Genomic DNA, 27,141 nt, shown 5'->3' on the forward strand with positions numbered 1-27,141 from the left:
TGGCTCAGGTCGGAGGGTTCCTCCCGGGTGCTCTATGGGATCCAGCCAACCCGTGCAGTCACCCTCACCACTCTATCATTTACTTCCCACAGCAGCCTACCTGAAGGGCCCTGTCTAATTTAGTGATTTTACAGCCCTGATGTGCCTTAGCTGGAACTAAATTGGTTCTTTCTCCTATTCGGTGGCATTTGGTGAAGAATGAAGAAGAAAATGCTACCTGATTCAGGGGAGTTCAGTGTCTTCCCTGGGGAGAACTCAAAGCTTAAAGGAATTTGGGCTGAGGAGACACAAGACCCCATGGACTAAAAGGACAAGAGAAAAACTCATTAGTAGAACAATGGAACACAACAACACTGGCCCCAGGAGAACTAGGACCAGCACCATGGAACACCCGGGGGCTGCTGAGTACCTGCCATTGCTTGCCCAGGGCTGGCAGGCATGACCGTGGTCTTGGACCGACTGGCACATGTATCAATAACAAGCAAAATCACACATTGGTGTACCTGGCTAGTAAAGAAAGGAAAGCACACACTAAGGTTGTGAAAAGACTGGACATGGGGTCGATTATCTTGAAAGGTTACAAATAATTAAGACATGAATAGGCACCTAAAAGAGCTGCTGTAAAAATGTGTGTCTATACAGGGACATGGGAAGAGACTCTCCCCAAACCTTCTCCCATTACATAATGAGCAACAGCAAAAAAGGAGATGGGGTGTGTGCGTTTTGTACAGGAGATCTTATTTCTAGAAGGGGAAACCAAGCACTGCAAATACAAAGAAAACTATTAAAAGGAAGTAAAAAGTATACACTTATAGAAATGGAGAAAAAAAGGATCAGAATGCTAAAAAGAAATCAAAGAAAAGAGGGTTGCCTCTCCCAAACTGCCTACAATGGAAATAAGAATTGCTTTAACTTTCCAGACTTGGTGACTGAAACTTCCCAAACAAGACTTATATAAAACTATGAATGGCACAAATTATGAAATGAGCAAAACGCCAACTTCTTAAAACCTGATGTTGGTGCAGTCATTGCTTATTTATATCAGTGGATTTATTTTGCATATAGCATGAGAAATGTGTTATGATTATAAAACAAGAGAGATTGGACTGGTGAGATGACATATTTATGGAAACTGTAGAAGTCTATGGAAACTGATGGGGCACAAAATCTTAGTTTGAAAAAAAGTATGTGCCACCATTCAGGAGTTGCTTCAATTTTTTTAATAATTGAAATTTACATGCACCAGCCAACTTGGACCCTTTGTTCTTTTTGAACTAAACTGTTTCTTGTAGCCTCATGTTTACTGAAGCCTAAAATTAGAACTGACAGCAATTCACTGCAACAAAGTGGGCTTCCTCCCCGCCTGTCCGCCAGCAGCCCATGTCCCATTCATGCCCTAGAAATCCACTCATTTCTCGGTGGTCATCTGCCAAGAGAAGAAAAATAGGGCAGTGGAGAGGAGTGTGAGCCTGCTGGCTCACCCCTGGTGTCTCCCTTCAGGACCTCACCTCTGCACCACTGGTCCTTGCTCTTGTCCTCCTCTGACACATCTGATGCCTCCGACAAGAACTGGTCCAGCACTTGCTTGCACTCTTGCAGTAGCTCGGCTACAGCTTTTTGATTATTCATGACGATCACCCTCCCTGGACGATGAATCGGGTGTCCCTGGGTTTATGGTGATCAATTACCTAGGAGAAGACATTGATTCTCAATAAAGGAGCCCCTTCAAGGCTGAGGTACCTGGTGAACAAAAGAGGGGGAAAGATGATTAACTGAAGCATCATCAATTATCTGTAAGACTCAAGCAGGGAGGGATAATAGGGTAAACACATGAAAATACATGACGACCTCTGAGGACTTTATTAGGGGAGTGTGTGAAATCACTGCAGGGCCTGGTCTACATAGTCAGGACCTCGAAGGCATCGGGGAGCAGAAGGGAGAGGGTCCTTTTGCAGACCCTGGGTTACCCAAAAGGAAGTCGGTGAAATCACTTGGCGCCAAATGAAATGAATATACCCTGTGATTTATGTGTCTTCTGCATACTTCATATCAGTGCCTCAGGATCCCAGTGGCACCACACTTTCTGGAAGCCTACAGGAAGCATCTGGCTAACATTTCTAATATTCAGACACAAGCACATGGTAATATGAAGTTTAGCATTTTGATAACCCACTGATGATTTCCCTTGTGCGGTGTTCTTCATGGTAGTTAACATCATATAATTTGGACCAAGATAGGCAATGACAGACATCAAATTTAAAGTTCTTCACTGTCAGGCAAGGTGCCAAACAAAATAAAGAAATGGTATCCCAGAAAACCCAATTTTTTGCATCTATCATATGGATGGATAGATATTATATTGCCATTTAACATATACAATGGAGGGATTTTTAAATGTAAGTATGAGTATGATGTAATGAACTACTGCAGTTAGGGTTAACTTCAAAATCAAAATAAGAAAAATGCCTGGCAAATAGTAGAAAAAATTTACTTGGTTATCAAATCATTTGTCTTCCCTTTATTAAATAATTTACACTGTAAACAAAATAAAGACAGACATCCTGCTTCTTACTTTACCAGAATAGATAGTGGAATTCCTATCTGGCTTAGACAGTCTTATAGGGCATGTAGAATTTATTGTCAAAGCAAGAGAGTCTGAAAGGTAAGAAAATAGCAGATATATGAGTGGCTCTCGTCCTCTCTTTCTCTGAGTTTATCCATGCAATGAAGTAATAATTGAAAATGCTGAAGCACTGATTTGTTGTGGTCTCACTTTAAAAGGCTGATTTGAATTTGAAATATTAATGGCAAGTAAGCATTTTTTTCTCCCCCTTTTTTCCATTCCATGACTTAAGAGTTACAGAATATAAAGGATGAGCTAACCATGCAATCTAAATTGTGAGTTTCTCATGCTAACCTGACTGATGTACTCCACATGTGTTGGATTGTAAAACACCCACACAGGTACTTTACATAAACAGAACCACCAAAGGATGCTACGTATTTGTTTCATTAAAACAACCATGTTTTTGTTGATACTGAAAACACTAGTTCATGAATATAAACCTCTTGTTACATGAAAGAATTTGCCTAAGTGAAGCAGTGAGCAATTAGTCTCTAGAACTATTTAAACATAAATTAAATCCCTCCACTGTTTGAGATAGTTCAGAAAGTATTCCTACATGGATTAGGTTGTTGGAGAAATGGATTCCAATGTCCCTTTTAGCTCAAGTGTCTATATATCACAATGTTTTGTGGCACTAGTTGGCCATTACCCTGCCTCTATAAAAGAACCAAACAGTAAATGCTGGTCAGAACTCATACTGTTGCCACAAAAATAGAGTAGTATGTGCTTATCCCTTTCGGGTATTGTATCCAGAAGAAAACTAACCAGTGGACCAGAGTGGACAAGAGGCCATACAGCAACAATATCCCATCCCCATCATTCCCTGAGAAAATAAGACATTGGCTACAATAGAAGGCTGGTGGGGTATTTGGTGATTGAGAAGGTTAAGAACAAACTGCTGGAATGAGCTATGGGTGAGCAGGACACACATTTCTTCAAGTCCTAAATTAAAGCAAAAAGGAGTTTCATCTTATTTAAGATTCTATTTTCCTTATAGGATTATACAAAGGTTGGTATAACAAGGAATTATGTAGAGATGTTGCACAAAGAAATAAAGCTGTACACTGTAGTGTAATTTCAATAGCATAACACCCCTTTGCCAAAAGGCTTGTAATACTACTTTATAGGTGCTGTATTATCCCCTTAAGGTAGGAAGCAATCTTCCTTTATAGTGGCATATTAAAGTAAATTTAATTGTTCTGTTTCTGCAAATGGTTTAAGGAGAGACAGAATGTAGTAATGAAAAGAGGATCTAGAAATAGGAAAATAGGACACAATAATTGTTCACTATTATTTGTTGACTGCTTTCACTTCATTTGCTTTCATTAACTATTTTTGAGACTACTGGAATTCACCTTTTTATCTGTACTATGAGGGGGTTGGTTGGAACAATTGCTAAGATTCTTCCATCTCATAAGGCACATACTCAAGAGCAGTATAAACCAGGTGTCTATTGCTGAAGAATATCTGATATTTATTTATTGAAAAGTCCCTAGCTGTTTTTGAGAACCCTTGAGAATAATATTGCTATGTATATTTTCTCAGTGCTTTAGAAATGGCTTGGATTTTAGAAGTTAATTACTAAACATATTTCTCTGCTTTGTATCCTGACAGGAACCCCAATTCCTGATGCACAGGATCATAAATATTTTCCCTTTGTCTAAGTGCTGTGAAAGAGAGATAAGGTATGTGGTTCTATGAGGGCAAATGACAGGACTTGATGTGATGATTTGGGTAAAGCTAGGTCAGGTCAAGGGAGGCTTTCCTGAGGATGTGATGCCCAAATCAAGCACTGAAAGAGCAATAGGAATTTTTGAAGGTAAAATGTTGGGGACTGGCCCTGATATAGAAGGAAATGTAGAGGGAATGAAGGAAGACCAGGTTGGTTGAACTAGAGATGAAAAAAGGAAGTTGACACGAGGTGAAGTTGGAGAGGTAAGCAGGGGCTGTGCAGGATCTTGTGTGCCTGGTAAGGAACTTTGTCTTTACCCAAAAAGTGACAGGAAACTATCTGTGGCAACTGGAACAGCATCAGATTTCCATTTGGAAAAGATGGCTGTGGTTCTGCCTGGAGTGTGGATTAGAGGGTCAGTGAGATAGTTCTTGCACTAATCTAGGTGAGGGATGTTTGAGTTTGGACCTGGTCGGCAGTCTTAGTGAAATGGAAAAGTGGACAGCTTTGAGAAGTGTTTAGGAAGTAAATTCAGTGTTGTTACTCGATGGAAATGAATGGTGTTAAGAACAAGTCCCAGGTTCCTGCCTTGCCGTAGCTCAAACCTGGATGGATGATGGTGCCATACTTTGAGAAAGAGAATGGAGAAGAGATCTGCTGGGAAAAGACATGCATACATCTTCTATTTTGTATTTCTTGCAATAAAAATAGTAAGGAAGATAAATCATACTGTCTGCAATAAGCAATCAGATTTTAAACAAGATGTTTCTAAAAAGGAGGAAGAGATTTTAAAGACAATTTTCAGTATTTGTGATTCCTTAAAATGGACTGATGATATTCTGTATACTTTTTGAAAGTTATAGCACTTCCCCCTTTCTAGAATCTATGAAAACAATAGGAAGAAACATGAGAAGCACTTTGGAATCCAACCATCTGTCCAGACTTATGTGGCTCATTGTTAGGTAAGTAGAGCAGAGGCTGGAGCCCAGGAAATGTTCCTTCGGGCAACTGTCCCCCTGGAAATTTTGGTCAATTTCATGTATAAAAGCCTCATTTTCAATTCCAAAGCATATCAATTTTTACTCCCCTAACACTGGCATTGTGTGAGCTCTACAATGAATAATTGAAGTTTCCCAAGTTTTTAATTACTTACGGATTTTTTTATTTTACAGCCTCTTTCAATATTTTTCCCTTAAAAATCAGATAGAAAGAGTCCAGTCAAGGCAAACAAACATGCAAACAAATAGCGTAACTTACCATACATTTGGCTTTAGAATAATATCAGATACCCAAAGAGGCTAGAACCACACATTCCAGGGCACATATGTAAACATATAGCTAAATGACCTCATGTTCATATATTCCAGGTTTTTTTTCAACCTATACATGCCTCAGTTCTATTTGTGACCTAGAATTTTGTTGAGTGGCTAAATTATAGATAATGGACAAATCAGCTATTGTTAGAAATAAGCAAAAGAGTGGATTGTTAAAAAGCCCCATTTCTTTTGGCATATGTATTTGAGTCTTTTTCACTGAATGGTATCTTTACTAGAAGTTGAGGCAGAGAAAATATTGTAAGTATTGCATGACCTACAGCTGCCACCTCTATAATAATACATCAGTCAAGCAGCATTTCCAGCTGTGGGGAAGCATAAAGTATAAAAGATGGTCGGTATTGTCAAGGAGTTTACAATATAATTAGAGCGATAAGACATCAATACATATAATATTAACTAACATTACAAGTCGTATCACACGTGATTTTTTCTAAAAACTCAATTGTAATCTTTGTTGGATTTTAATTAATGTTTGATTAGATTCATAAGCAAGTCATCAGAGCCGATTTAATTCATAGGTACATAAAATTATACCAAAATACTTTTAATATACATTCAATGTCATTTATTATATTGTTTCTATGAGAAAATGTATTCTTGTCTCCAATGCAGAATGACAAGAACACATTTCTCCAAACAAGAATACATTTCTCCAGTCACCAGCAATGAAAGGAAGAAAGGAAAGAAAGAAGGAAGGAGGTAAGGAAGGAAGGAAGGGAAGGAGGGAGAGAGGAGAAAGAGAGAGAGAAAATAAAATCTATATTGGAAATATCATAGTGAACCTGAAGAACATCAAAGATAAGTTGAAGATCTTTAAAGCAGCCAGACAGAAAAGACAGATTATTTTTAAAGGAAAAACAGTGGATTTATAGCTAGCTCCCCAAAATCACAGATGAAGAGCCAGGGATGTAAGGAGTAATAATAAGTAAATAAAGTGATAAATTATTGCCTAAATAAACAGATAGTGTAAAAACAAAAAAGTAATAGTCTTTGGAGATTAAAAATTATATATATGTAAATATATATATAAACCACACACACAATTTAAACATATATGCTAGGTGGAAAGTGACTGAAGTTAAAATAAGTAAAAATATTCTAAGATATTTGAATTGTTCAGGAGGATGGAAGATACTAACTTTAGACTTTGTATAAGATAATCCCTAAAAATGGAAATAAAATTTTGAAATCAGCAAAAGGAAAGAAACAAAAGAACACAAAAGAAGGCAAGATACAAAGGCAAAAAATACACAAGGAAGAGTTAGGACAAATATGAAACAGAAAATAGGATGGTGGAAATGAGTCTAAACCATCATTTCCAATAAATATAAATTTACTAAATGCTATAATTAAAACATAGATTATATAAAAAATAACTACATGGATTTAGTTAAAATATAAGAATAAAAAAATTCTAAAGGTAATATGATGAAAAAAGATACAGCAGAAAAATACTAACTAAAAAAAAGTTGGGGTACTAAAATTAATATCAGACAAATTAGACTTTATTTTTTTATTTTTTATTTTTTTAAAGATTTATTTTTATTTATTTAATGTCCCCCCCTCCCCTGGTTGTCTGTTCTTGGTGTCTATTTGCTGCATCTTGTTTCTTTGTCCGCTTCTGTTGTCGTCAGCAGCACGGGAAGTGTGGGCGGCGCCATTCCTGGGCAGGCTGCTCTTTCTTTTCACGCTGGGCGGCTCTCCTCACGGGTGCACTCCTTGCGCGTGGGGCTCCCCCACGCGGGGACACCCTTGCGTGGCACGGTACTCCTTGCGCACATCAGCACTGCGCATGGCCAACTCCACACGGGTCAAGGAGGCCCGGGGTTTGAACCGCGGACCTCCCATATGGTAGACGGACGCCCTAACCACTGGGCCAAAGTCCGTTTCCCACAAATTAGACTTTAAAGCATGAAATATCACTAGAGACAAAAAGTCACTTTACAATGACACATAGTTCAATTCACCAGGAAGGCATGGTAATTTTAACCTTGTGTGCATAAAGTAATATAAACCTTCAGTTTATATGAGTCAAAAATAAAAAGAATGACAAAGGAAAACAGGTAAATACATAACAATATTGGGAAAATTTAACATATCCTTCTTAAAAACTAACATATCAAAGAGATGAAAAAATCAGTAATGATATCATTGACTTGATCACCGCTATTAATTAACTTGATCTAATAGATATTATGAAATAACATACTCAAAGATTTACATTATTTTCAAGCATACATGGAACATTTGCAAGATTTAATTTAATACCTATTGTACCATAAAGAAAATCTTAACAAATTTCAATGGATTAATGTCTTACAGACCACACTGTATAACCAAAATGCAATCAAATTGGTAATCAATAACAAAAAAGTTGACTAGAAAAAACCTCAGGTGGAAAAAGAAAAACTTATAGGTCAAAGAGGAAATCATAATGGAAATAAAATATTGTAATTGAATGGTAATTAAAAGTCTACATATCAGGGAAACGGACTTTGGCCCAGTGGTTAGGGCATCCGTCTACCACATGGGAGGTCCGCGGTTCAAACCCTGGGCCTCCTTGACTCGTGTGGAGCTGGCCCATGCACAGTGCTGATGCGCGCAAGGAGTACCGTGCCACACAGGGGTGTCCCCCACGTGGGGGAGCCCCACGCGCAAGGAGTGCACCCATAAGGAGAGCCGCCCAGGGCGAAAGAAAGTGCAGCCTGCTGAGGAATGGCGCCGGCCACACTTCCCGTGCCGCTAATGACAACAGAAGTGGACAAAGAAACAAGACGCAGCAAAAAGACACAGAAAACAGACAACCGGGGGAGGGGAGGGGAATTAAATAAATAAAAATAAATCTTTAAAAAATAAAAAATAAATAAAAGGCTACATATCAAAGCGTATGAAATTCAGGAAAGAAATTTATAACCTAAATTCTTTACTAGAAATAAAGAATGAAGGAAAATTAATGAATTAAGCTCACATAATCACAGGTAAGAAAAAGAATAGAAAAAAATTAACTGAAAGAAAGTATAAGGAACTAGAGACTAGGTAAGATCAGAAATGAGTGAAATAGAAAAAGCATTCACTAGGAAGATCAGCCAAGTAAAATATTGGTTCTCCCAAAGACCAATGAAATTGATAAACTTCTGACAAACTTTACTAAGAAAGAGAGAGGACAAACCAATAGGAATAGGAATTAAAATGTTGAAGAGGTGAATTCCAGATCCTAAAGAGATTTTTTAAAGTTAATAAGAGAATATTAGGAACATTTATGCCAATAAATTTGAAAACTTAGATAAAATGGGAAATTCCTATAAAATGTGTATCGTACTTAATATAAATCAAGAATAGAATACATGTATGGTCCTACATTTTGAAGAAATTTAATCTGAAGCTGAATATCCTCCTACCAGAAAAATACCAGGCATAGATATTTTTATCAGCAAAATTTTACCAAACATTCAAGGTGCCATCTGCTCTCAGGTAAAATATTCCCTACATTAGCAACAAAGAGTTATAAAATGTTATAATATATACGGTACTAATTACAGAGACCCTGCCCCAATCAAGGGGGTGGAGTGAGAAGCTTCAGGATTCCATCCCCCTATTGAAGTTTTGAACAACCAGCAACAATTGGCAAAAACATCTTCTCAAAGGTCGATAAAAAAGTTGAAGGATTGCAGTAACAGAACAAGTACTGAATCAAGGAAAAGATCACTTAAAAGCAATAGGATCTTAGGCATGCTGGCTAGCCCTTTGCTGGATTGGCCTGGGGCTAGCCTGCATTCCCAATGTGGATCCCTGGTCCCAGTTTCAGAAGGAGCAGAATAATCCTTATGCACATTCTGAGAGCATGAATTTCTGGCCCAATCTATCTGGTGGGGGAACTGAGGGGCTTGTCACAGAGCTTTCCTATAGAAGGCTGTGGGAGAGCAGTCAAGTGGATGCCTGGAGTAAGGGATTGCTGGCTCTAAGACACGTGGTGTAGGGCCTGGAACTGTGTGGAAATGATTCCCTAGAGAAGAGGGGACACTCAGAACTGTGTAAGCAGGGCAATTCCTAGGGCCAAATGCACAAGCCCAAGATGAGACATGCTCATAGAAAGGACCAGGGAGGTCTCTATGCTTTGGCCTAGAGCTATTCTCTACCTCATTGCATGAATAACCTGTGAAGGAGAATACTCACATAGGGTAGTCTGTGAAGACTGGAAATTATATTTTCTTTTTTCCTTTTTTTATTTATTTACTTGTATTTTCTGTTAACCCCCATCATTCAAGGAAAGCTCTTTCATAAAACTAGCTAAATACAAGCTTAAGGAAGAGATGCTTCAGGGTTTAAATCCCAGCAATAACACAATAAAATATTAAAATGTACAGGTTTAAAGAAAAAGATTACAAAACATACAAAGAAACAGGCAGCAATGGCCTGAGCAAAGGAGAAGATTAAAGAATTAGAAACCACCAATGAGGAGGAGGACCAGACCTAGAGCATACCGGATAAAGGCTTTAAAAACTAGTACTAAAAACGCTCAAAGAACAAAAGGAAAATATGGACAAGAACTGAAGGAAATCTGGAAAATGATATATGAATACAAAGAGAATGTCAGTACAGAGATGAAAATTATTAGAAGAAACCAAACAGGGAAGTAGATGTGGCTCAAGTGATTGTGCTCCCACCTAGTACATGGGAGGTCCTGGGTTTGGTTTCTGATGCCTCCTGAAGAAGACAAGCAATACAGCAAGCTGGTGCAATAGGCAGGTGTGGTGCACTGACACAAGATATGCAACAAGGATACACAAAGAGGAAAGACAATGAGAGACAAACAAAGCAAAGTGATTGGGTGCCTCTTTCCCACATGGAGGCCCGATGTTTGGTTCCCAGTGCCTCCTAAAGAGAAGATGAGCAGGCAGAGAGAGCACACAGCAAATGGACACAGAGAGTAGACAGTGAGCACAAAATGAGTGGGAGGAATAAGTAAATAAAAATAAATCTTAAAAAAAGGAACCAAACAGAGCTGAAGAACATAATAACAGAAATTTAAAAATTCCCTAGAGGCAGAAGAAAGAGTCAGTGAACTAGAAGATAATACCATTGAAATCAGTCTGAAGAGTCAAAAAGAGGAAAGAATGAAGAAAAATGAACAGACCTGAGGAAACCATTTGACACAATCAAGTGTACCAATATATGCATTATGGAGTCTCAGAAGGAGAAGAAAGAGAGAAAGGGGCAGAGAGAATATTCAAAAAATATAATGGCTAAAATTCCCAAATTTAACTTAAGACATGAATATACACATCCAAGATGCTCAATGAACTCCAGAAAAGATAAACCCAAATTGACCCATGCTGTGTCATGTTATAATCAAACTGTTAAATGTCAAAGATAAAGAGAAAAATTCTGAAAACCAAAAGAGAGAAGCAACATGCCACATACAAGGAAGCCTCAATAAAATTAAGTGATGATTTCTTATTAGAAATTTTGGAGGCAGTAGGCAGTAGGAAGGCATATTTTAATTACTAAAAGCAAACATTTTCCAACCAAAAGTTCTGTATCCAACAAAACTGTCTTTCAAAATGAGGGAGGGATTAAGACATTCCTAGATAAACAAAAGTTGAAGGACTTTACTCCTAGACTGGTCCTATAAGAAATGCTAAACAGGTGGCGGACTTGGCCCAGTGGCTAGGGCGTCCGTCTACCACATGGGAGGTCCGCGGTTCAAACCCCGGGCCTCCTTGACCCGTGTGCAGCTGGCCCATGCGCGGTGCTGATGCGCGCAAGGAGTGCCGTGCCACCCAGGGGTGTCCCTGGCGTAGGGGAGCCCCACGTGCAATGAGTTCGCCCGTGAGGAGAGCCGCCCAGCACGAGAGTGCAGCCTGCCCAGGAATGGTGTCCCACACACTTCCCATGCCACTGACGACAACAGAAGCAGACAAAGAAATAAGACACAGCAAACAGACACAAAGAACAGACAACCGGGGGGGGGGGGGGAGGGGGAATTAAATAAATAAATCTTAAAAAAAAAAAAAAAAGAAATGCTAAACAGAGCTCTACAGTTTGAAAAGAAAGGATACTAGATAATTGACTGAAACCACATGAAGAAATATAGATCGCTGGTAAAGATAATGACGTGGTAAATATAAATACCTGTACTAATGTGTTTTTTTATTTGTAACTCCACTTTTCACTTCCTACAGGATCTAAAAAAGCAAATCCATAAAATGCAATAATGAATCAATGGTTTTGGACTCATAATATATAAATATGTAATTGTGACAAGAACAACATAAAGGTGGCAGGATAGAGAGATATAGGACTATTGTTTATGTGTACTTATGAAGTTAAGTTGGTATCAAAGCAAATGAGATTGTCATAGATTTAGGATGTTAAATTTTAGCCCCATGGTGACCACAAGGAAGATATCAGAGAATATGCAAACTCATAGAGACTGAAAGTAGAGTATAGGCTACCAGGAAAGGTGGGAGGGAAGGGGCAATGGGGAGTTAATGCAAAACGAGTGTAGGGTTTCTGTTTGAGGTAAAGGGAAAGTTCTGAAATATTGTGAATGTGATTAACCTCACGGAATGGTATGTTTGTGAGAGATTGAGAGGGGATGATTTATGTTGTATATATGTTTCAAAATTTTTTAAAAAAACAGAAACAAAGATAAACTAAAAAGATAATGACAAATGTAATACTTGATACTGGATGATATCTAAGACTGGAGAAGAAAAGGCTCAAAAGGACATTATTGGGACATAAGAAAAAATGGAGTATAGAAAGTTAGTTTTATATCAATGTTAGATTTCTTGAACTTGATAACTGCACTTAAGGTAATCATATAAGTTAATATCTTTTTTCATAGGAAGTGTACATGGCAATATTATGTGTTCAAGGATTATGATGTGTGAAACTTGCTTTCAAATGTGCAGAAAATAGATGATAGATAGGTAGGTGGAAAGAAAGAAGGAAAGAAAGAAAGAAATAAGGAAAGGAAGGAAGGAAGGAAGGAAGGAAGGAAGGAAGGAAGGAAGGAAGGAAGGAAGGAAGGAAGGAAGGAAGGAAGGAAGGAAGGAAGGAAGGAAGGAAGGTTACGACAAAGGTAGCAAAATGTTAAAATTGGTGAATTTGGGTATAAGGGGATAGGGGTGTGTTGCAGTTTTCTGTATGGGGTTTGTATTATTTTTACAATTGTCCTGTAGGTTTGAAATTATTTCAAAATAGAAAGTTAAAAAATATACAATGCCATAAAATGTATAAAGTGTAAGTATATGAAGTGTATAGGAATAATTCTAATAATAAAGATTCAAGACTTTTAAAGAGAAAAAAATAAAACTTACTTTATCTAAAGACATTAAAGAAAACCTAAATGAGGAGTTATCCCATGCTTGTAGCCTGGAAAATTCAATATTATTTACACATCAATTTCCCTCAAGTTAATCTATAATCTCAGTACCAATTCCAGTCAAAATCCCAAGAGCTCTGTGTGTGTCTGTATTGTGTAAACTGACAAGATGATTCAATAATTTATATGGGAGAACAAAGTCCAGGAATAATCAAAAAACTCTGAAGAAAAAGAACAGGAAAGAGAGGGGAATACTCTTATAATATGTCAATAATTAAAATAAAACTATATTAAATAATTCAAAAGTTATTGGCACCAGCGTAGCCACATTGACCTTAGAAATACATAGATCCATATATATATATGTATATATATAAACTTGATTTATTATAGTGTTCAACATAGGACATTGAGTTTATTTTTAAAAATCAATTCTTGTTAAAGACTTAAATATTAAAGAATTTGAAATTTCTACAAGAGAATATGTAAAAGAGGATATCTTATGACCCAAAGATTTCATAAATATTTGCAAAAACAAAGGAAATACTTAAGGAAAAGAATGATGTATTTAATTCATTAAAAATATGAACTTCTGGTGGGTAAAATGCCACCATATAGAAAAGGAAAGATAAATCAAACTAGGAGAAATTATTTGTAATATTTTTAGCTGACAAAGGATTTCTATCCAGAATACGTAAAGCAAAACTCCTATGAATCAAGGAGAAAGGAAGAAAAAAAATGAGCAAAAGACTTGAACAGGCACTTCACACAAGAGAAAACATGAATAGCCAATAAACATATGAGAAATATCCAATCTCATTAGTTATCAGGAAATAAAAGTTAAAACCACAATAAAAACCCAAACCATTCATACCTCCTTGACTGGGAAAAAAACCATGTTCAATAATATCAAGTGTTGTCAAGAACAGTCAGTGTTTGGATACTCTCATCCACCATGATTGGAACCTACCGTTTGTTGTTAGTGTGGTAAAGTTGAAGATGTACAACCACCATGACCCAGTGTCCAGTCGTAGGTATATACTCCAGCCTAGAGAAACTCTTGCACCTATGCCTAGGGGATATGTATAAGAACTTTTGTAATAGCAAACCACCAAACATACAGAAGGAAATGAAGAGCATGTGCATCCACCCACACAGAAGAGTGGATTAGTAAACTGAAGTATACATTGGAATACAATCAGCAAGCAAACGAACAAATTACAGCTACATATAGCAGCATGGATGAATCTTAGAAACATAAAAATAAATCACAGGAAAACACATGCATAAAATTTATGAACATTTATAACTAAACAATGTGCTGTGTGGGATAAAACTAAGAAAAGTAAAGATGCATGACAGTGAATTTCCTGAAGGGAGAGAGAAGAGGATGAAAGAGGGAACGCATAGGCGACTTCAAAGCAAGTGGTATGTTCTTTTACTCAAACTGGTTTGTTTGGTCTACAGGCATTCATCATGTTCTCTGTGTGTTACACCAATTTTATAATTTTTGATAGCTATTTGATCATTAGTAAAGCTAGTAAAAATAATAGAATGGAAACCAGAATCTAGGAGTACTAATTAGGTAATAACTATCAGTTACTGCCCTTAGGGCTGAGACCAGTGAGTCCATTGAGAGACTCCACAGCCTTTCAGAGAAGTGAAGGGCACTTGAGCAGGGATTTAGAATAGCTGGAGGGAGAAGTGAGGAAAAGAATTCTAGTTGAGCCGAGACTGTGAGAAGGAGATCTTCCTCCCTCTTGTGTTGGGAATCAGTGAATAAACCTATGCTATTGAAATTAATTGACTAGAGGGAGAGTTTGACCCGTGAGCTTAACAACCACTAAATTGCCAAGAAATTCACTTGATCTTTTCATTCCATTTACACTGAAAATGGAGGGGGCCATGGTGAAAAAAATAAGCAAAGCAGATTTTAGGAACTTCTACAAGTGAAAACAAAGCTCTTTGCTATCTTTTTCTATATCAAGATTTCCAGCCGGAGGGCCACTCCTCGTTAAAATGAGAATTGGATATTAAAGTTGTGCCTTCCCTCTGTGTCTCCTGCCCTTGGTGCCCCACTCTCTCCCGTTCCCTGGAGCATAATGTGTTTACCAAACTTGACTGCACAAGAAAGTGCAATGAGAAGGTTCCGGGTCATGAATGGGTTACCTGCCAGCCTCAGGAAGAAAAAAGAGGGGAAAAAAGACCATCGTTATGGGGCGGCTGCTCATACTCTCCGGCTACAGTTACCCACTCCATCAACCATGGTGACATCTGACGAACGATTACACATGGCCCCCATTGCTAGAAGAGCGACATCTCAGGTCAAGGTGAGTCAAGCCTGCCATCTGGTCCTGGCTGCAGGCTCCTGTATTGATGTCTTTGCAATGGTCCTTCAGGAGAGTTTTCTTTGCCTTACTCAACTTCAAAGAAGAAAAGTGCACTCACATACACTCACTCCATATGTCCTCAAATCCAGAACCACCATGACAATGGGAGGCATTCAGATAGCAGGAAAAAAAATATTTTATGAAATTTGAAGGGTCTTCAATCTAAGAAGCATCCCCTGGGAGAAAGATATTGTCCACCCAATCTCCTGGTGAAGAATTTGAGTCATGCGGGTAAAGAGGAGGGAGGAGGTTGAGTGACTTACCCACAGCCACCAAGAAGAGAGAAAATCAGAATAAGAATTTCGGGGTCCTGACCTGTCCTTAAAACACAAGGCTGCTTTGCTTCCCATTAAATTGATGCCAGAGTTCTGTGGGAGGAGGGGAGGGACACAAAAGAAAACAAAAAGTGTAACTTTGGTGGGAGAGAAAAGGTTCATCTTCAAAAGAAGAAATGGAATAGCCTTGACCATTACTTGGTCTGTGCTGCTGTGAGTGAGGGAACTGAAAGACTGTTTACACCAACAGAGTCCGAAGGGCAAACCAGCTGGATGTTTCCAGGGATGAAGTGGGAGGAAAGCCCAGATGATGGTGTGGTATGTTATATGGAAATGACATGAAGCACAGCGTGATATAAAATTGTCAGGGCTGTAAAGTATTACCTGCTTTTGAAAAAGCCAGAAAATGTGGGCAAGAAGGTTAATTTTACAACACATATCCGAAGCTGTGTTCATAATTCCCATAGCCAGGAGAAATAATTGATTTTGTATCGAACCATGCATGTAGATTTTGCAGTGAGATGTCCCCCAAAAGAGCAATCATCCTGTACATGAGGAGACCTCTGAAATTACAGGAACAGAGAACTGAGGATATTAAAATGAAGAATTGTAGTTTCACTGTCTTAGTCATCGTAGGCAGCATGCTGAGCACATGAACTTTGCAGTTAGATTTCAGTTCTGCTGCTTGCTAAGCAAATCATATCTCAGAGTTTCCTCACTGTTAAAAGAGGTAATAAGACGGGGAGGAGACGTGGCTCAAGTAGTTGAGCACCTGCTTCCCAGATGGGAGGTCTCACCTTCAGTTCCCAATGCCTCCTTAAACAAACAAACAAACAAACAAACAAACAAACAAAAATGCCAACTCTGGGGAGCCAATGTGGCTCAGTGGTTGAGCCCCGGCTTCCCACATAAGAGGTCCTAGGTTCAATCCCTGGCTCTGATACCTAAGAAAAAGTAAAGATAATAAGAGGACCAATTTCATAGAGATTTTCTTTTTCTTTTTATCTGCTCATTGTTGCTTGCTCATTGTTTTTTTTTGGTTATTGTCTGCTTGTTTTTTTTTTGCTTGATGTCTACTCATTGTTTGTGTGTCTTCTGTAGGAGGCACTGGAAACCGAACCCGAGAGCTCTCATGCGGGAGGTGGGTGCTCAACTGTTTGAGCCACATCTGCTCCCTCATAAAGTTCTGTAAGAATTAATGAAGTTAATATGTGCAAAATATAAAGAACACTGCCAAGCATATAATAAATGCTTCATAGGCATCAGTTACTACCAATAACATTTTCAGGGAATAAAATTTCTTTTTTTAAGGGGTCACTCAATTTATCTTCGGTTTACCCTATTTGGATTTGGCTACCTGTTCACTTTGTCAACATTTTTGTTTTTGAGAAAGAAAATTGCTTGGCTATGAAAAGTCTTTAGGTTCTTGATATTTTTCCAAGTATAAAGCCATGTAATATAATAACGGTATTTCCCCTTAAATACTTCCTCAGCTCCATATTCAATTAATAGAAATTCTAACTGTTGGAGAATTGAAATATTATGACTAGCTAGACATTTTGAGAGAGAAAGACACTAGTTTTATTTACTTAAAAACAAACAAACATCAACAACAACAAAAAAACCAACTAGCCAACTTGGTTTAATCAGCTGTTTTGCCTCCAGGCACTTGGCGGCTCCTCAGTCTGAGGTATCAGGAAAGAGAGCCCTGAAGTGGCTACTGGGAAAGAGCACCCCTGGGATTACAGACCAGACAGAAACCCCCCAACCGCACATCTTCTTAGCTCTGAGACACATACAAAGCTCCCTATTTATTTTATACTTAAAATGTCAAAGGCGCCTGGGGGTAGGCCTCTGGACGGGGACGGGCAGACCGCACTCCCGGGCTGACCTAAGAAAAGTCCACCGTGCGGCTGTGTGATTCCCACAGCATGTGCGTGTCACCAGCAATCCATGGGTCTTGGCGGGCAGCCTTCTCCTGGCCTGGGAACAAATACCGACTTGCAGATCCTCGAGTAGCAGGAGGCTGTGATGGAGAACCCCTGGGATATCCACATATTGGAGGGTCCAAAGGCAAAGGTATCATTCAACAGGACAAACCTGCACACACCAAACCACGTCAACACAGCGACAACCAGTACAGCCCAGTGCCGAGGGGCTCTGTGGCACAAGAGTTTACAGCAGGGCTTTATCACTTATGCATGATCTTACAGGAAAAAAAAGACACTGTGTCTGTAAAAAAGAGACAGTACATTTTTTTTTTTTTTACTCACCTCTCAACCTAGCTTCTAAACATCTTGCGGTATATACAAATGCACAGAATCCTTAACAGGACTCACCTTAGTAGCCCCAAAGACTTGATGTTCAGAAAACCAGGCCAACTTCCGCTCTCCCAGGAAACTGCAGAGCTCCAGGGCCCTCACTTTAACAGGCTGACTTGGAAAAGGAGATTTTCAGGATTCTACATTTTCTATAAGTGTTCTGTTGCTGACTAAACGCAGCTCCAGCAGTCATGGAGCAAATGTGCTCAGAGTGCCAATCACCCGATTTAGGGGATAACTATTGTTTTGGGCAATTCCACTCTCTTTTGTAGCTCAAGCAGAAGAACTCTCATTTTTTCCCTTCTCTAGTAAGGAAGATAGAAGTCTGAGACTCAGTGATAATTCTATTCTTTGCTTTTAGCCAGTGAAGGACTATTGGCTAGTACAGAATTAAATGGTACAGGAAAAAATTTAAAATGAGTAATTCAAAACAGGCAAGTGAAACACATTAGCTTTTACAGAATCTATTACTGATTAAAAAAGTAATTTTTTCCCCTACTGTTTCCTTAATGTTTGGCTTTAATATCTAACTTGGAAACTTAGAAAATAAAATAATATGTACTGTATTTGCAAAGTGTTCAGCAGCAGTTAAGTATTTATTGAGTGTCTATTGTGTACTGTACTGGGTACTTTCAAAGGTTACCAAAGAAACAGAGCAAACATTTCCAATATTCAAAGACCGCTTCACTGGGTAAGTAAACATAAGTATATGATTCAACTTGAAAAAAATTCCCAAGTAACATTCTGACCTACAGGATGAGTTTACTTAAATTTAGACAAGGTGAAAAATTCATTCCCTCTTTTCTACTACTACCTTATTTAAAAGAAAAGGTATTCATTACTATACCTTGAAAAGAGAAATAGAAGAATTGGGATGATTAACTTATTTTTATAAAATTACAGTGAAGAAGGCTGCAAGTTACATAGTCTCCATTTGAAGATAAATAAGTCAGAAGTTCAGTGACTTGTTCCAGTTCAAATGGCAACTGACTAAGACTATCTGTCAGGATTCAGACACAGCCTTTGAATTTCCAATCCACTGTGATTTTACAGAGGTCATTCTGTGTCCTGGTTAATGTGGATAACTGACTCAAAACCAGGACATGTTGTTTTGTTACACTGTTAATTCTGTGACAGAGATATATATTCTAGAAGGCAAATCTTGGGCCTGATTCTCAAATATTAAAGCCTTGGAATAACAACTGCCGAATTTTTTTTGCATGAAGAAAAAGTATCCTGGACTTCAATCTTATTCATGCTACAATATAATTCCAGAGGGACCAATGAAGAGGAAGGAAAGACCTAATGAGGTCTAAGTGGTGATTGCATTTATAGATTAATTCTGACAGGGAGCAAATAAATCTCCCACGGGGCCCAATATAGTCAACTGAGAAATGGGGTCGTTATTTATGAGCATAGTGGATTTCTCCCATTACAATAAACATTTTAATTACTTTAAGTGAAACAGTCTTTTTAGTGATAGGAAGCTTAAATTTAAGTACTGTACTGGTAACTGTCACTTCTTTTTTTTCTGTATCAACCGTGTGTGAATTCCTCTCTTGCTCTTCACAATGCATACACAGCAGTTCCCTTTTCATTTGTTTTATATAGTGGCCTTTCATGTATACTTTCAATGAAGCTAATTTTATTTTATCTGAAGCTAATAAGTTTGAAAAACACTTATCCAAATGAATCAAGGAAGATAGGGTAGGAGTAGAATAATGATGTGATTTTTATTTTTCAATAAGGTGACAAATTTTCATTCTAAGAAGATACTGTCTCATATCACACAACACAACAAACACCCCTGCTGCAAGTCATTACTAAAGAGTTTTCATTAAACTGTTGTGTTCTGGGAACAAAATAACTGATTTGTAACATGAGAGCCAGATAATTAATTTGTATTAATAAAAGACCTTGTTTTCTGACTGATAATATTGTCACAATAAATAATATTAAGAAATTAGTGTTAATTTTAAATATTAAGAGATGATAGTATTGTAGTTATGTTTTTAAAAAGGAGTTCCTTTCTCTTAGTAATCCATAATATAGATAAAATTATATGAAGCTTGACATTTGCTTCAAAATATCATGGGGCATGGAGGTGGTGGGAAGAAAGTGAAGGTTTAAATTAGTCAAGCTTGGCTATGGATTGTTAAGTATTGAGGCCGAATAAAAGTACACTAGGCTTCTAGTTCTGGATATATTTGAAAATTTTCACAATACCTTTTTTAAAAGATTCTGTTTCAAGGACTGCAAGCAAAAAGGAATGATCTTGAACTCAGAAATAGCAAGAGATCGTTCTGAAATTATTTTAAATCTGCCTAGTGTCTGGTTTAGATAGCCAATAACATTGGTTTTAACTGCCCTAATGTGAACACCACACTGTAAAGTGAAGCAACCGCTTCATCCAGTTCTTTAATTAAGTCCAGGCTTATTGTGTTACCCATAACCCAAGTGTGTTCAAAATCATGGCCCACATTCCACCTATTTTCCTGACACATAATACTTCTACTCTGCTGCATTGTCCTGTTAATATGTGTTTAGAAATCACAACCTAATTTTAATATTATCTCAAGAAACATATAAACAAAAAGTGAAAGTGGTGCAAAAATAATCAAACTATAAATTTCAAAGCCATTAGCACGGGTAAATGAGCACCTTGTATAAAAATGCAGAAAGCACGCCCACCGTTAACACTGCCTTGGGAAATCAGAGGTTACAGCAGTGAAGGAGTAGAGGAGACAGGCCTGTGTTTCCTAAAACTAGGTAACAAATTGCTTCATTATTCTACTTTCTACAAAGTTAAAAAGTTAAACGTAATTAAAACAAAAATTCAGAACTGTGGAAAGACAATCTCCTTCACCTCTTTAAGATTTTTTAAAATGTGAAATAGTCCGATCATTTGAATGTTTATAGTCTTTGACCTAAGTTAACTAACATGTTTAACTGGTACCACAAAAAAGGCAGAGGTGGGGAGGGAAATTATCATTGTTTGAAACTTTCTATACTTCGGTATTATACTAGGCACTACAGACACAAAACCTTACACTGTAGGCCCTTTTAACCCCACTTTACAGATGAGAAAGTTGAGGGTCATGAAGGTCAAGTAATTTGCCCAAGGTCACATGCTTAATAAAGGGCAGATTCACAATTTTAAAAACAATTTGAGCCCATGGGTGTTTTTAAAATCATTTACCTTCCAGCCCCCTGACAAGGTCCTGAATATTTCAAAATATATCAAATACAGAGGAAGATAGGATCAACATAAGTCCTTTTTAGTGCTCGTACACTTCCAACAAAATAATTCTATGAATATTTATTTCTATATCATGCAGGTACTATTTCACTTTACCAATGAATCAATTTCTACATAACCGTTTCCAAATAAAGTTAAACAAATTCCATAATTTCCTCTAAATTTACTAGAACGGGATAGCTGAAAAGCCAGGGACTAATTTAAATGGTCAGTTCTACTATTTTCACACTGGAAAGAAAATTGCTTACAAATGAGATCCCCCTCGACTTCAGCTAGCAGTAATTCAAGCCAGAACATGCTCTCCCGTCACACACTATCTTCTCCAACTATGGAGGACGTTTGGCTCATAATAGATAATTAAAGGCATGGCAGTGCCACTTGCTAGGATTTCTCCTTTCTCTTTTTACCTCTTATAACAGAAGAAACTTTAGCTTAAAGATTAGGTTTTTTTTTTTTTCCTTTTACTAAAGCTGGGTATACCAACTGGCATGGCTGTATTAAAATCAGGAGAAACCTCAATCAAAAAGCCCCTCTCGGAAGGCAGGCTTTCTTGTTAATATGCACCAACATGAAAGGCTTTCTTTTCATCCTATACAACTACAGTGTGTGTAAATTGCAGGGGGCTCATTGGCATAAATCTCGGCTGCGACCTCTGAGGTAAACTGGATTTACATTACTTTCTGACAAGAATTAAATGAAGGCCTTGTGGATATATGAACAGCCTTCTAGACTGCAACAGATGGGCATGAATGTGCTCCCTAGGAAAACTATCAGTGACATCTGTGTCCTCCAAATTCTGGTGGTCTCAGCCAATTAACAGAGGGGGGAGAGTGGGGGTTGGGAAGGCGGCTGCACAGCCCCCAGCCAAAACCGAGGCAGAAGTGTTTGTGTTTGGAGATGGGATCAGGCTGAAGCAGCGAGGTAGCACTTTATTGTTGTCATTCAAATGGAGAAGGTGGCTTACAAGCTATCAGTGTACCACAATGAAGAGAATATGATTTTTCTCAATTGACCAGAGAAAATGTCCCTCCCTCGCAGCTGATATCATACTTCAGTGCAGTGTCTGAGATGGGTGTTCACTCTTGTCTCTTCCAGCCAGGCTGAGGGGGTTGCTCTCTGCAGTGCTTTCGCGTGCCGCGAAGCAGGTGACCTCTAAGATGAAACAGCTATCTTTCCCCAGAACATTCTTCCCCCACATCTACTTCTCTCCTCCTTCAAACTGGCATTTGCTGGCTTCACAAGAAAGCCAAAATCAAGATTTCCTGCTTAAAACTGGATAATCAAAAGAAATTACATCAGAGAACTTTTACGAAGTGTGGGGGATTCCTTAAAAAGACAGCGCGACGGGCCCATGGCTTGATCTTATCAAAGTTCAGCATGTTACCCCTCCCCGCATGTTTAACGTGCAAGCAGAAAGGAACCTGGACGGGCCTCGGCAGAGGGCGGGGTTCCTCCTGGCCCCGCTCTCCTTTCTGCACTTCTCGCTTCAGCTGCTTGGCCAGTGTAGCGAAAGGGACAGGATTAGGGAACTGAAGGGATGAGAGCGAAGACAAGAACTAGCGTTGATTTGGTCAGTGCCAGGAGGAAACAGGAGAGGCCCGTTTAGTTGTTCCAGCCCAGTCATGTCAGTGTTAGCAGCAAGAACAGAGGCTCTGGAGCCCAAGTACCGGAGTCTGAATTCTGGCTCTACCACTCACTGCATATGACACGTGGGCAAGTTGCTTAACTTCTCTGTGCCTCAGTTTCCTCATCTGTGAAGCGGGACAATAAAGGTACCGGTCTTGCAGTAAGGATGAAATGACCTAAAACATGCAAAACGCTTCTGCCATTGCTTTGAGGGCACCAGTTTTTCAAAATTAAAGGCATCATGTTATACTAGTTTTTGGAAATTCAAAAAATGGATTTTTCATGAGAAATAATTCGCATGGCTTTAGGATCTATGGTAATGCTTTAAAATTAGATATTTCTTTTAATATTTTCTTTTAACTTATTAACTATCAAATGCATTTGAATATTTTTAAATTATAAAGGTAATGCACTTTAGCCCAAAGAAATGAAATTAAGCAATTTGTTTTAATTCCCTTTTCCTTTGCAGAAATGAGAGCAGATAACTCATTCTGTCTTAAAGTGGTTATTTTTTGTAAAGTTTTAGGATACAATGGTTAATTGTGCTGGTAGGGATATGAACTATTTACCCCCTTGTCCTGGGTGTTATTTAAATACTATAACTATGTAACAATCGTTTAGAACAACAAAAAGAGGGCAAAAAAGGCAAGTGGACCTTCTAAACAAGAGAAGCTAATGTTTAAGCTGTAAATGCATATCTTGCTATGCTTTGAAAATAAATTTTCGTGTATGTATTCTTATCCTCTTACTTTCTGGTTTGTATGATTTTCTATTGATTCGCTTAAAAGAGCAGGTTGAGCTTCAACACAATATCAGCCCACTTCTAGGAGAAGTCAAATTGTTGGTCAACATAGAAGTACTCACTCTTTCTCCACAACACTCATATTGTGGCTTGAGAAACCCATGGACTCAATGATGAGAATGAAGACAATTGTAGCATAATTCTTGTACAAATTTGAAGTTCTTCTCTTTCTTAAGAGCCAATACCAAATATAATTTTGCCTTATTCTATTGGTACGGGTATCTTTATTTTGAGCAATCACAGCGGAGGAGTCTATGCCCTCAGAGCCATTCAGAAGAGAATCGACACTAAACAAAAGCACCTGTTGTTTCGTTCTTGTAATGACCTTAGAAGTGACCACTGGCTGCATTTCCCCCACACCCCTCCCCAAGCCCTTCCAACACTACCATCTCACACATCATTATTGGTGTAAAAGGGAATAATTGAGGAGAAGATCAATAAATTTAAAAGCTCTTTAAGGAAAGACATAATGAATTTGGTACAGCACATATTTTTAGATCAAAGATGCCTTTGAAGTGACAAAACCCTAATCCATAAACTACTGAAGCACTTCCTTTCTCTCCCAAACTGCTTGTTGTCAAATAAAATGGAAGTTAAGGAAATTATCTTTATCTGAAAATGGCCAAAAGAAGCCATCACCTAATGACAGCCTTGTCACAAGTGACAATTGGAGAAATTGTCAGGAAGGCAAGGCCTAACAAGCAGAGGAGCAGGCTCGCTGTTTGCGCTAATCTGGTCATGCAGCCCCCACACACAATCCCAGTCAGCTTGCTGTGTGAAACAGCTAAGGCTTTGTCAGTGTTGAGAAGGACGCGAAAGAGCACTCTTTCATGAATATGTATTACCAACCCTCCATGTCTACAGAGACAAACCCTCCAAATCTGAAATATAAAACACACACATCACCGACCAACAAAAACCAAGAGAACCTAAGCTACTCAGTTGGGTGTAGTAAAATGCTAGTAACTAATGAAAGCTCACGCATTGGAAATCAAGCCAGAGCCACTCCATTCCACGTGTTTGCTGGGATCTTTATTCCCCAGCAACTGAGACAAAATCTTTAGGGGGCTTTCAGTCTTTGGGAAACACATGTATGAATTCAAAGATGCTGCACATTAATACATGGATTGAGAATCACACACCTTATGATGAATTCAGATTCCCAATATCAAATATGTTCTAAATTCTAAATATGTGAAAATAACTTTAAAATTAATTGAGAATACATGCATTTTTAAGAGGCTGATCAAATCTCGTATTGGTTTCCTAGGAAGTAGTAAAAACTCCGTATGGGAAAAATATGATGAAGATGCAGAGTTTTTCAATATTGAGCAGAGGGACATTTTCCAGGCCAAAAACACACACACACACACACACACACAAAACAAAAAAACAACAAACCAAAACAAAACAAACAAAAATACCTTCAAATAAGGAAATTTAAAGTGAAATGGGGAAAAAATCCCACTCAACTAGCCCTTTTTAATTCTAAAAAGAGTATGTGTTTTTTAAAAACTCTATCTTTTTCTATAAAGATGAATTCTTTCACATCCACTCTTAGATCTAATAAAGATATTTTTACATGACTGAACTTTGGTTTTTCTACTGACACTGAAATTTAGTTTATATATATATTTAAATTCACTTTTTATAGAAGCAGATATGTAAGGCAGAAAAGAATAAGGATGTTTCTTTTTTACTTTTTCTTCTGATATGATAAAGTTTGGTTTCCCACTGGGCAAGAGACAAAGCTCAGTTTTGAAGGTTTTCGATATTATGCAATGTTTGCTATAGACATTTACATTTCATTAGCATATTCTACTCTTCATGAAATCCAGCCTTGAATGCTCCCAGTGCGCTAAAGCTAATCCTCTTTAAAGAGCTACAGGCTATATTACATGTGGCCACAGCAGCAGTCTTGCCACAGCGCCATCACTTTGAAGACGATTGAACAGAGTTCTCTTGTGCGTCTGTCTGTACCCAGCCTCATAAACCACTGCTTTCTGTGCTGTGAAATCCTTCTGTTTTCATAAAGGAGAATTATGAGGAGACCTAAATCCACGTTACTGCTCTGAAAGCTGGACTGCACTTGAAGAGGAGATATTATTCTGATTTCACATTTTCCTAAGTGTCTATCCACAGTCTTTTCAACAAAGATTAAAATTAACTATATCCAAGTATTTTTGGTCCTTTGATTAGGATCAAGTGCTAACCACATCATCTGTCTAGGGAATCCAATCCTGTATAATCAGGGAAAAGAGATTCAGTGATGTCACAGGGCTTTTTTTCCCCTTTACTCCTATTTTATGGGATAACATTGAACATTTAAATGCAGTAATTCATAGGTAGCTCACTTTCTCCCACAGACAAGGATTACTCATAACCAACTAAGCAGTGGAGAGTAAATACAGTGATCTAATTTCAATAAAATATAAGTAACAGTAAAATGGGTACAATATTGCAGAGAATTTATATAATTTTTTAGTCAAAAACAAAGGTAAACAAATGAAGTCTACCATTCTACTGATGATATTCCCTTACTAATGCTTTGATTATTTTTTTAAAAAGGAGAGTGCCAGTGGCAGATGGACTGTGATAAACAGGACAGATATGAGAACATTCTATCATGAATTATAGCAAATATAAAATACTAACACAGGGTGCTAATAATTGGGTGGGTTTGGGGAAAAATACACCAAATGTAAGATATGGGCTATAGTTAGTAGCAATATTTTGATGATGCTATTTCATGGTTTGTAACAAATGTTTCACAAAAATGCAAGATGTTGGTGGGAGGGTGATCTATGGGAGCTCTATATGATGATATGCATATTTTCTTTGTATATTCACAACTTTTACTATACACTTATATATGTATTTTATACATGAATAATATACTTCAATAAAATCTATTTTAAAGAGTGTCATGTTATAAGCAGAATGGTTTTATTTTTATGCATATTTTAATTGATGTACAAATAATTGTCTTATAAATTATTAATTTGTACTTTTAAACTAATTATTTTGCAAATATTTCTATTGAAGATATCTGTTATACTATTTGACGTTTTTATTTATATCTCACACAGTAAATTATCCTATGATTTTGTCTTGGAAAACACTTTAATTTTCAAGCTAAAATGGTAGATTTCTTTTTTTTTTTAACAATATGAAGAGCTAAAACTCATCGCACTGTTGTCATTTTTTGTCTTTATTCCAGGAAATTCAGAACCAGGTTTTGGGCTCAGTTCCTCACTTAAATAATCTCGTACAAATCAGCAAACCCAGCCTCTTTGTTACCTGGTCCACATTCTTTACACTGGGTTTAATAGTTCTCTGCACATCTGCATCTCTCATTGTAGGTGATTTCAATTATTCTTTGGAAGGTGAGTGCACATTAAAATGCGCTTTATAATAGCATTCCTTGATTTAGTTTGGCATGCTTTCTTCATGAGCTTACACTAAAATGGCTTTATGGACAATGGACAGAACTTGGGTTTGGT

At 37.8% G+C, this 27,141-nt stretch overlaps 1 protein-coding gene across 5 annotated transcripts in view; it reads right to left on the minus strand.

The window, feature by feature from the left end:
* ALPK1 (alpha kinase 1) overlaps positions 1-27,141 on the minus strand; it is a 130,220-nt gene that overhangs the window by 70,635 nt on the left and 32,444 nt on the right. For 4 of the 5 annotated variants that reach the window (XM_004480864.4, XM_023585320.3, XM_071215055.1 and 1 more), the window contains one exon: positions 1,509-1,688. In XM_004480864.4, coding sequence (XP_004480921.2) covers positions 1,509-1,629 — 121 coding nt within the window. In that variant the 5' untranslated portion in view covers positions 1,630-1,688. Of the gene's footprint in view, positions 1-1,508; positions 1,741-27,141 lie in introns of all 5 variants that reach the window. The other variant, XM_023585319.3, reaches the window with a different exon arrangement.

This window comes from Dasypus novemcinctus, chromosome 1 (assembly GCF_030445035.2).
Source record: "Dasypus novemcinctus isolate mDasNov1 chromosome 1, mDasNov1.1.hap2, whole genome shotgun sequence".
Classification (NCBI taxonomy): Eukaryota; Metazoa; Chordata; class Mammalia; order Cingulata; family Dasypodidae; genus Dasypus; species Dasypus novemcinctus.